Below are 12,156 nucleotides of genomic sequence, written 5' to 3'. Positions count from 1 at the left end.
ATCCTACAAAATGTAAAAATATGCATTAATATTTTATTCATGGTTAAGCTTTATTAATTTAATTTTCATAATTTGTTTTAGTATTATAAATAGAAACTGGCCCAAAAGGCAATATATCATAAAGATTGTGCTCGGACTGTCTCCAGGCAACAGGAAAAGGAAATATTTTGGATAACATGATAAGAAAATGAGAAAACATGGTTAAAAACTTTACGAGGTTAACCTTTATTCACATGTGGTTATATTCCTAATTAATGTAAATGCAAACTAGTGACATTTCAGTTATTTCATTTAAAATTTATGAAATGCAAGAACATAAGATGTAATCTTGTATATTTATAAGAAGATGCAAGCACTTAGTAACATGTATAAATCAGTGATTAGTTCATTGAAATTATGTGAAAACATATTATTACACGCAGATAACTGAAACTATATCATAGTTTGTTTTGAATTTTCGCGCAAAGATACACGAGGGCTATCTGCGCTAGCCGATCCTAATTTAGCAGTGTAAGAGTAGAGGGAAGGCAGCTAGTCATCACCACCCACCGCCAACTCTTTTACCAACGAATAGTAGGATTGACTGTCACATTATAACGCACCCACGGCTGAAAGGCCGAGCATGTTTTGTGCGACCGGGATTCGAACCCGCGACCCTCGGATTACGAGTCGAACGCCTTAACACGCTTGGCCATGCCGGGCCCATTACTCCTTATTTATTAAGAAGAAATTAGATGTTTGAATTGTGGCATTCCACCAAGTTAACACAAATAATGAAACAGGTTAACATGGATGATTTACTACTGACGATACACAAACTAGCAAACAGTTATTTTATACAAACTAATCAACTTTCAGAGATTATAAATAAACTCATACTTACATGAATAATATAAATATCAAGGTATCTTATAAAATATACAAATATTTTAACTTTTTTTTTTTTAATATCACAACGGAGAAATGGTATTAGAGGGCAAGTTGTACTTCATTCTGTAAGGATAATAAGTTGAATAAAAATTTAGTAACTTAAGAAAAATCTACAAATAGGGATCGTAAAAACCGAAAGGAAACAAGACTGGAGATACTGTATACCAAGAATTACACTGCATTTGAATTCTTGTTTACTTACTTTTCTATGATCCTTATTTGCAGGTTTTAAATTTCCAGTTTTTTTATTTATTTTGCTTATTGCCTGTTTTTATACTCAACTATAGGACCACTTCATATGATAGATAATTTTATAAATTGTAATGATAATAAACATAGTAATAGTTAACTAATATGGTTCATAATTATTTACTGTAGCTATTGACTGCTTGTTTGCATTAATTCCAGATGTGCAATAATAAACTGCAGCTGGAGATTGTCATGGAGATTTGTATGAGAATATAGCGAACGTTTATAGTTTCTGTATGCCTAAATTCTTTATATAATGCATAGCAATGAGCAAAGAGATGCATAGACCAAGACACAACCACTACCAAGCGCGCATAAAATGTTACCAGTGGAAAAGCAGCCTTTCTAAAGAAAACATGTGTCCACAACATCTCCCTAAATTACTTTTGAAGTAATATTTTACGAATGTTAGTGATATAATTTAATATTATATGTATTTTGCTTCAATTAATAGATAATTTAGGGGTTGACTCCCTTAAGACATCATTATATAACATACAAAGCACTGAGTGTTCTAGATCTTACAGTCATCTAACGTTCACCTATTATTGGAGGGAAATTCCTGTTTCACCATGTACTTAAGCTTTTTGATTAAAAGAACATCAGATATTTATAAAAACTAATTTCAAGGGGGTAATGACAACACCGATTACACAAGAAACAAACGTAAACAGACCGTTTTGAGCTGATTTTCGTTTCCTTGTAAATCTTTTTTTTTTTTAATTTTACGCAAAGCTACCCAAGGGTTGTCTGGGCTAGCCGTGCTTAATATAGCAGTGTAAGACTAGAGAGAAGGCAGATTTCATCAACACCCACCACCAACTCTTGGGCTACTCTTTTACCAACGAATAGTGGGATTGACCGTAACTTTATAACGCCCCCACGGCTGAAAGGGCGAGCATGTTTGGTGCGACGGGAATTTGAACCCGCGACCCTCAGATTACGAATCGAACGCCTTAACCCACCTGGCCATGCCGGGCCTTATTTGAAACCCCTCCTTCGTTGGTTTAGCGGAAAGTTTTAGGACTTATAACGCTAAAAATCAGTTAGATCATCAGCTCTCCGGTAGTACAACGGTAAGTCTATGGACTTACAACAATAACATCAGGGGCTCGATTTCCCTCGGTGGGGTCAGCAGAGAGTCCGATGTGGCTTACTATAAGAAAAAATACACACACTCTTAAATATCAACGAACATAACATTGTAGCTTCAATAAACAGGAAACATATAACCCAGCTAGTATGATGAAATTTTGGGTTAATTTATTTGTTTCTTGTTAGTATTTATTGGAGAAAAAGTACTACCGAGTTTTTCTTGCATTGGGATAAGTGAATTTGCTATAAAACAAGTACAACTTTTGAAAACGTGCACGTACTTATATAGTTTTGAAAAGTAACATTCGAGCTCGAGTGTTTCACGCTATAGTAAATTTTGTTTTTTTTTTAGAATGGTTCTCTACATGGAATATCTTCCTACTACTAAGCGAGGACAAGCTGCGATGTCACTTGCTGTAAGTCAATAATTAATTGTCATTTTTGGTCTTTGTGATATACAGTATAATATATCTATTGTATTGTTTTAATATCAACAATACGGATAACACTTGTTTTTGCTTTTTATATAGTTTTCACATGTTTAAAAATATAACAGGTTTGAACAGAATATGTTCTCTGGCTTTCATTAAACAAATGCATAATTAATTACTCATGTACTTGTTCAATTCTTAAAGATTTAATGACCATCATTATTTTATATACCACATGACTCTTAATATTTCCAGTTTTGAAGCATTTCTACGAACAGAGAACGAAAGCAGAAGGCAACTGCTATCACAAGTGTTAATGTAAAGCAATAAGCTGTCAATACATTCGATGACTGATCGATCAAATTGTGGGTAATATCATTCAATTATTCAATGTAACCTTCTGCAGCATATTATATGAATTAGTAGTGGTATTGTAATATAAGTACAGCTGTGATTTCAAAGACGGAAACGCTCCAGGACAAACATGTAGAAATCCAAGATTTAGCTGGTTAAGGATTTCCCATATAAAATAGTACAGTAAAGCTCCATATTTTGTTAGATGCTGTATGCAAGACTCTAAACGGTAGCTGAAACTGGCATCCTTAACAATATAAGTGGTTGAGATGGAAAACCTAAACCACTTAAAAAGTAATAAGTCTCTCAGAATGTGTACTTTATTATGCTCGTGTAGAGGTCTTGATAACAGGAGTGTTACCTCAAGAACAGTAATACTAATTTAAAATAAGTGAAGTCGTTCAACGAGTAGCTGCTCAAAACTACTGCTGAGAAGTAACCGAGAAAACTAGTTATCGAACGACAAACAGTATAATAAGCAGAGGAGAACAGTGTTGTTATCAATACACAACATCTGGAGTAAAGAATGTAGGAGATCAGTAAATGTTTGGAGTTGTAGCTCAATCTATGATGTTGAATAGTTAAACTAAATTGGTGTACCTTTGAGTGCTGACAAGAACGTAGAGACTCAATTACATTAAAAACATGAGTGATCAGTCAGGAAATCATCTCAATATTAAATGTGTGAAATAATGTATTGATATTAAAGAGCTCAACGGAACAAACTCTCACAACCTGCACAAAGTCTCGATATGAACATTCACGAGGCTATATAAGTTTATATAAAACAGAGAAGGTGGAAAGGAGGTCACACAACTTGGCTTAATCGTGGCTGGTAACGCAGGATATTTGAAACAATAGTTTACAATCCTGCACTGATAAAATGGGATCCCATGTAGAAAACTATGCATTTTACTAACTTTTCTTTCGTTTTTAAAATTTAATAAATTCACCATGTAGTTTTTACTATCTTTGTTCGTACCTTCTATTTGTGTGTCACTTGTGCGTGTACATAATTATTTCCATACAATATCATAGGATATTGTGATATAAAGCGCTACTTGCGTCATTATATTTCGTTATGGAGACAAAGCATTACTTAGCATATGACATTCATTTAAAACAAACCTCATGTTATGCGATCTGCTTAGCAACTGAATGAATCTACAGCAATAAAACTGTTCCTTTATTTGTTTGTTATGACATGAGCTTGAAATGACCCATACCAGGTATGAACAAAACATGTTAACACCCATGTTAAGGATTCCACTATAAGCATTATCAAAGTTACCGTTTCTTTATTAAAGCTAATGTTTATGATTTGACATAGAAGAGACAATGATGATTCCTGGTATGATGGAAGCATTTTGTATACAAACGAATACAACATCAGCATAGTACTCCTGAGCGTACCATCTGCAAACAAAAGGCAGGCATGCAGTAGCGTAGGTATTGGATATACGTTGATTCTATAATATGCATACTCTAGATTAATTAAGTGTTTTTAGTTACGACTGCTATTAAACAATTGAGGAATATTGCCACTGTGCAATACGACGATGTTAATAATATAATAAATTACCAATAGTGTAGTTTGAAGCTACCTACCTGAACATTCGCCCATTGATCATAGTTGATCCATCGTATACCCAAGTATATTTCATATCTATGCCACTTTTGGCTCGCTATGTGATAGGAGATTCACAGAAAATAAACCTTTGATGCAATATATTGTGACTTGAGTTTTATCTATGTTAGATTATTGTCATGCTTTAGATGAAACAATGTATAACTGCAATAACCTTATTTTACAAAGAACCTATCAAATCTCGCTATTTCTCCAAATGTTTGTACCTTTTCAGCTTCGAGAAACAAACTTTTCTGTGGAACCTGTTTTTAAACGCGACAAAAAATATCTTTTCCACACACATTTCATACAGTAGTAGTACCGTACTTCTCTTAAATCAGGTCATGTCAATTTCCTTATATCTTTTGCATTGAAACATACTTTGTTTTCCTTCTTGATGACGAAAACCCGCTTGAAATAAAAATGTATCTCAGAGCGGCTGGTATGGGTATTAATACTTTTATTGATAAGGAGAAAACAACGTTTCGTCCTTCCTAGGTCATCTTTAGGTTAAGAAAGAGAGAGTTTGAATGTGACAGTTGATGGACACATGTCTTAGGGACGAGAGTATAAACGGGTACGGTATTGTAGGGGGCGTTGCAGTTGAATGTTAGGTTATTAATTTGTGTAGGTATAAAGGAGGAAACAGTGAATTATATAAGCTGGTTTTAGTGTTTGACCGATTATCCAAGACTTTCAGCCGATCTCTATTAAAAGCAATTCTTTTAACTCGATTAGGGACCGGCATGACCAGATGGTTAGGGCGCTTGACTCGTCATCTGAGGGTCACGGGTTCGAATCCCCGTTAAATGATACATGCTCGCCCTTTCAGCCAAGGGAGCGTTATAATGCGACGGTCAATTCCACTATTTATTGGTAAAAGAGTTTCCCAAGAGTTTAAGGTGGATGTTGATGACTAGTTGCCTTCCCTCTAGTCTTACATAGCTAAATTAGGGACGGCTAGCGCAGACAGCCCTCGTGTAGCTTTGCGCTAAATTAAAGAAAACCAAACCAACTCGACTTGTACAAATGGGATCTTCCATCAACAAGTAAACTATCCATCAGATTGGAAACAAAATTCACATTGTTATTGATCCTTAAATAACTTGTTTCTATCCGTTATTTAATATCTTTGGTGAAATCATCTCAAACAATTAACTTAGAGTGTATAGCAACAAACCACGTAATCCGTGTCTCATTACTAAGGTTAATTTACTCCGTTATTTTCCTTGCTATTTTGTTAAGCGTTTTTTGATGACTTTGATTTTGTCAGGAACTTTATCGAATCAGTTGGAATTGTATTTCAGTCCACCACGTCCGTAGCTGTATATTTTTTTGCCTCTAAGTCAAGACACGAATTTGTCCCGGGCTAATTCCTGCGATGGCCTTCAGCCTGTCTTTCCTTTTTGGTATTATGGTTCACTAGTGATCACGTGATTTTTTTGTAACATTTTCGATCTACTGCTTTCTCCATATTGTAGGGTATATACATTAAAAAATAAAATGTATTTGTTGAAAACCTTTAAATATGTATGTTCTTAGTATTTGAATTCCACAAATACTTAAGTTGTTGTTGTATATTCACACCAGTTTTTAACTAGATCGAGAGTGCCAGACACTTTTCTCCCTACTTTTGGCGCCCCTCACAAGTTTTTCGACTTTTCTTTTTATACACAATGGAATTCAAGATCCTGCTTGATAAATTTGAAGCCGTTTTTCAAAAATTAAAGGAACAAATCAATAAAACACTCACAATGGACTCCTTATACTGGAAGCGAAGTTTAATGACGGATAAAAGTACAACGGCAACAACAACAATTAGAAAAAGTTATTTATTATAAATGAGTTCCCAACTCTAAGTATAGTGTTTCAAATAGCGTATCTTCTTTATAATTCACAACAATAGATATGTAGCACAAATGCTGAATATCCTGCAAATTCCTGTATTAACGTGAAGTATGTAAAAGACATCAAAACATCATATAAATTACTATTTTAAAATTTTACGTCCTCCGCTCAGTGTTATTCTTTATTTCTCTATTAGGAGTTACTTATTAGGATGTTTAAAGATGAAGGTGCTTTTAATAAGTCATTACGGTTATATGTTTGTTTGTTTTTTTGAAATTTCACGCAAAGCTACACGAAGGCTATCTGCGCTAGCCGCCCCTAATTTAACAGTGTAAGACTAGAGGGAAGGCAACTAGTCATCATCACCAACCGCCAACTCTTGGGCTACTCTTTTACCAACGAATAGTGGGATTGATTGTGACATTATAACGCCCCCACGGCTGAAAAGGCGAGCAAGTTTGATGCGACGGGGATTCAAACCCGCGACTCTCAGATTACGATTCGAACGTCTTAACCCACCTGGCTATGCCGGTCCACGGTTGTACGCAACAATTAACTTTTCTCCATTATCGCAGTGGATAATGATGTTTGCAACTGAAGTAAAGCATACAAATAGTTCAAAAAATGAAAAATAGATGTCTCTTCTTAAGAAGATAATTCATTTAGTTCTGTAATCACTTCAATTTGTTTGTAGCTTATTTAACTAATTTTAGCTACACAACATGTATGATTGGAACAAGAAAATAACTACATGGATTAGTTTGTATACCCTGAATGTGATTTTAATAACTTGAATCTAAACGTTTAGGTAGTTAAGACAAGAAAATATTTTAAGTTGCCTGTATATATATATATATATATATATATATGTAGAAAATGAGTTGTTTTACCAAACTTACGTCTTCTAGGTTTTCTGGGGTATTGGTTCGCTTCTTGTAATAGTGATAACAATGGCCATTATGACAACAATAAACTCCTGGAGAAGTGTTCTTCTGATCATTGTCGTTCCTATTGCACTGTTTCTGTTTTTCTATAAGGTAAATATATTATTATATCCTGTATAACTTAATGGTGCAGACGTTATCTATATTTTACAAGGCTTCACCACTTTGTGTGTTGTTATGGTTTTAATATAAGATAGATCCAAATTCATTATTTTGCTACAATATTCATTAATTAGTTTCAAATCATTTTTGAATATTTGCAAATTTTAACTTTATTGGTTCGAAAGTTATAGACAAATGCAAAATGCCAAATGGTTTCAGGAGACACGTTAAAAACAGCAGAAAATAAAGTTTAAGATTCTACCTCTATTTAAAAATAAATAATATGTGCTATCGTTTGCTGAAGACAACTTCCAATCAAAAGTTGCTGTGGATGTGTTACAATGACGTTATCATTGTCATTGTCCTCCATCTTGAATTAGATAGGTAAATAACGATTTCAAAATAAAAGGACATTTCCATTTTTTACGACATTGAAATAGATAGAAAGGTGTGATATAAAGAGTGAGTCAACTTAGTTTTTAAGTAAGGATTATTTTGAAAGTCCAAAGTTGAAAGGTCAAATGTCGAAAATTATATACTTCTAGTTACTTATAATAGAATCTCTGAATTTTTACTGGCAACAAATAAAATAAGAAATTGTACAAGGGACTTGATCCGCAGACACGCATTAAGACTAAATATTTTATAAAGGCCTTGATAACGAGAACATACTTTCATCATATTCACAATTTTTCAATGAGATAAATACGGGATTAACAAGTACCGGTCTTATCTCTATACAATTTACGCATTATTGTTTAATGGTAGGAAAGTGATAAAGATAAAATGTCCTTTCTTTAACAGTTTATCAAAGGCACTAGAAACAAATAAATGTGTGATATAATTGACCGATAATAGTCTAATTTGATGTACTCAGAGAGTGAAGCGTTAGATTCATGGTTTGTGATCTACTGCTGTAAAACCAATCTTTTTGGGATTGTGTATACATTATACAGAGAGAAGGCGAAGTTTCGCTATTCGATCACATTATAATAGTCAGGAAGCTTGCGATGGATTCTGGTTAATAACAGTCTTTTCTCTGGTCTGTTAGTTGAAAATTAAATAAATTATATATATATATATGTTTGTGTAACTTACCGAGAAATTCTTAAAAAATACAGTGTATATTTTTTTTCAGTATTGTGTTCATTTCTGGAAGACCAACTTTAACTGTCAAACCTATTCTTTGTTTTATTTTGTATAACGTTTTTATTTGTAATAGTGTATAACTTGACAGAGACCGTAAACTATTTTTTCACTCTGTAAAACAAAGCTTAGAATCAAAAGTTAACAAACTTGAAATAAATGCTAAAACGATTGAAATGTAGGGTAGTTTTTTATTACTGGATATATATATATATATATATGGCTTAGGCTGCTTATGTAAAGATTACCGAACCCTGAGTTCACAAATGGATTATGAAAGGACAAAGTAATCCTTTTGTGAAAAGGTTTGTAAACCCAGGGATTTAACAGCCTTTATGAGTTACAGTCAACTGAACGTAAATACTGATGAACTAAGCCTGTAGAGACCTTTTCGCTCAACTTATCCTCAACTCCTTATAGCAGATAATGCATGTAGCATTATCTTGTAGTGTTATATGAAACATCTACTTGTGTGTTTGTTTGAAGTGAAGCACAACGCTACACAATAAGCTATCCGTGCTCTGCTTACTACGGGCATCAAAACTCAAATTCTAGCATTGTACGTCCGAAGACATTCCGCTATGCCATTGAGGTCCATATATTTGTAGTACTGCACTTACAACTTATGGACAAATATTTTCTTACGTCAAACTGATGTGTTGAACTTTAGCTGAATTCCACCTACACAGTCATGATTTTGAACTAACGATATTTACTGTTTCCAAACAAAAGCGTGTTTTTTCTCAAGTTTGATTGATAACTTACGGATATTACGTTTTATATACGTTAACAAAGACTTCATGTATTATTTACATTAAACTGCTAAGAAACATATAACGAAACTCGGAATTGGCCTCTAACAAAGAATTGGTACAAAACTTGAAATTTCAAAAGCCACAGCCACAGAGATCTTGGATACAAGAAAAACCTCAAAAACTCGTTATATTATACAGTGGTACCTTGGTTCTCGAACGACTCCCTTCTCGAACAATTCGGTTTTCGAACATATTGTTTGAAACAAAAACGTCTCGGTTGTCGAACATAAACTCGGTTCCCGAACTAAGCTGTCGTGGCCCGAACCCCCGAAATAGCCCGACTGATGACCCGTACAATCCTTCGACCATTTCTATAGCCCACGTCAAGCTTGCCCAAAACATTTTACCCACACCTATCGCACAGTCCAGACCCCCGTTAAAATCTGCTGTAAACGTTCTCGTTTTTCTTTTTTTTCTAAATATTCTGATTAAATAAGCCACCATGGGGTCAAAGAATGATAATGAAAGCAGCAAACCAAAAAGAAAAGTTGTTAGAGCCACAATAGAGGTGAAAAAAGATCTCATAGCGAAGTATGAGAGTGGTGTTCGCGTGTCTGACCTTGTTACACAGTTTGGTATGGTGAAGTCTACAGTCTGGCACCATACTGAAAAATAAAGAGGTCATTGAAGGAATTGATGTTGCAAAAGGAGTGACAGTGCTTATGAAACAAAGATCACAAACAATGGAAGAGGTAGAAAAACTGTTGTTGATTTGGGCAAACGAAAAACAGTTAGCTGGTGATAGCATTTCTGAGACCATCATTTGTGAGAAAGGAAAGCAGTCCCATGTTGACCTTCTGAAAAACACCCCTGGAACGAGTGCTGATACAAGTGATGCCTTTAAGGCTAGTAGGGGGTGGTTTGAAAAATTTAGGAAGAGAAGTGGCATACATAGTGTGGTGAAACATGGGGAGGGTGCCAGTTCTAACAAAGACGCTGCTGATAAATTTGTTAGGGAATTTAAGGACTATGTAGAAGCTGAGGGTTGTATTCTCCAACAAGTGTTCAACTGTGATGAGACAGGCCTGTTTTGGAAGAAAATGCCAAAAAGGAGCTACATAACCAAGGAGGAGAAGTCACTGCTAGGACAGAAGCCAATGAAGGACAGGCTAACTCTATTGTTATGTAGTAATGCAAGTGGGGACTTAAAACTTAAGCCTTTGCTTGTGTACCATTCTGAGAACCCGAGGGTTTTTAAGAAAAATAGTGTCCTAAAAAGTAAAATAAATGTCATGTGGAGGGCTAATAGTAAAGCATTTGCAACCAGGCAATTTTTTATGGAGTGGGTCCATGAAGTGTTTGTCCCAAGTGTAAAGAATTGCCTCATGTAAAAACAGTTGCCACTCAAGGCCCTTTTTGTGATGGACAAAAAGGCTTGGAGGACGGATTGGTGGAGGAGTACAGTGTCATTACAGTGAAGCTCTTGCCCCCTAACACGACTCCTCTCATTCAGCCTATGGACCAGCAGGTCATATCGAACTTTAAGAAACTCTACACCAAATCACTGTTTCAAAGTTGCTTTCAAGTGACCTCTGGCACAGAGTTAACACTCAGAGAGTTCTGGAAAAATGACTTTAATATCCTCCACTACTTGAGGATCATAGACAAAGCCTGGAGGGAAGTGTCTTTGAAGACCATGAATTCAGCCTGGAAAAAATTGTGGCCAGACTTAGCAGCAGATAGAGACTTTGAAGACTTTGAGGCTGAGCCTGTTGTCGAGGATATTATCTCACTAAGCAAGTGTATGGGCTTGATTGTGAGTGGTGATGATGTGGAGGAGTTGGTGGAAGACCATAACACTGAGCTCACCACGGAAGAACTCCAAATCCATCAGAAGAAGCAGCAACAGAAGGAGCTGAGGAAGTGTCTTCAGATGAGGAGGAGGGAAGGGAGGATGTTCTAAGTTCACTAATCAAGGAAATGTGTGGAAAATGGGGAGAATTACAAAGTTTAGTGGAAAAAATTTCACCCTGACAAAGCTGTTGCAAACCGCAGCATAAACCTTTTCAATGACAATGTCATGTCTTATGTCATAAACATTTTAAAATGCAGGCAGAAACAAACCTCATTACACATTTTTTTAGTGAGGAATAGGTCCAGTGAGTCTCAAGCAGGTTGTAGCGGTGCAAGGAGACAGAAAAGAGAAAGAACCTTAGAAAGAGAGTTACCTGACGTTTTTATGGAAGGTGACTCCCCTTCTAAACAATAATAACCATCCTACTCTCCACGTTCCTCACCACCTTTCACTTACGCCATCAGCTCTCCTCAGCACAGGTAAAGTGCAGTTAAATGTTCGTTTATTGTTTTTTATTGTGTTTATAGTTTTTGTGGTTGACTTTATGCACGTAAGTGTTATTATACAGGTATAAATAAGCAATATTTTTACTTAATATTCCTCATAATGCGTAATTGTTGGAGGTCTGTAACGGATTAATTTAATTTACAGTATTTCTTATGGGAAAAATTGATTCGGTTTTCGAACAGCCTTCTGGAACGGATTAAGTTCGAGAACCGAGGTACCACTGTATATTCGAAAATGTCCATCGTTAGCCAAAATAAACTCCATGGCCAATTAAAATCAAAATAGTGTAATAATTAGTGCTTTGAATAAGAAT

The 12,156-nt window shown here is 35.2% G+C and overlaps 1 protein-coding gene across 2 annotated transcripts in view; it reads left to right on the top strand.

The window, feature by feature from the left end:
* Positions 1-12,156, top strand: part of LOC143238778 (synaptic vesicle 2-related protein-like) — a 58,075-nt gene that overhangs the window by 31,676 nt on the left and 14,243 nt on the right. For both annotated transcript variants that reach the window (XM_076479319.1, XM_076479318.1), the window contains exons 6-7: positions 2,627-2,690; positions 7,443-7,571. In XM_076479319.1, coding sequence (XP_076335434.1) covers positions 2,627-2,690; positions 7,443-7,571 — 193 coding nt within the window. The remainder of the gene's footprint in view (positions 1-2,626; positions 2,691-7,442; positions 7,572-12,156) is intronic.

Source organism: Tachypleus tridentatus, chromosome 13 (assembly GCF_004210375.1).
Source record: "Tachypleus tridentatus isolate NWPU-2018 chromosome 13, ASM421037v1, whole genome shotgun sequence".
Classification (NCBI taxonomy): Eukaryota; Metazoa; Arthropoda; class Merostomata; order Xiphosura; family Limulidae; genus Tachypleus; species Tachypleus tridentatus.
Note: the sequence above shows the minus strand (reverse complement) of the source record. Positions and strands in the feature narration are given on the sequence as shown.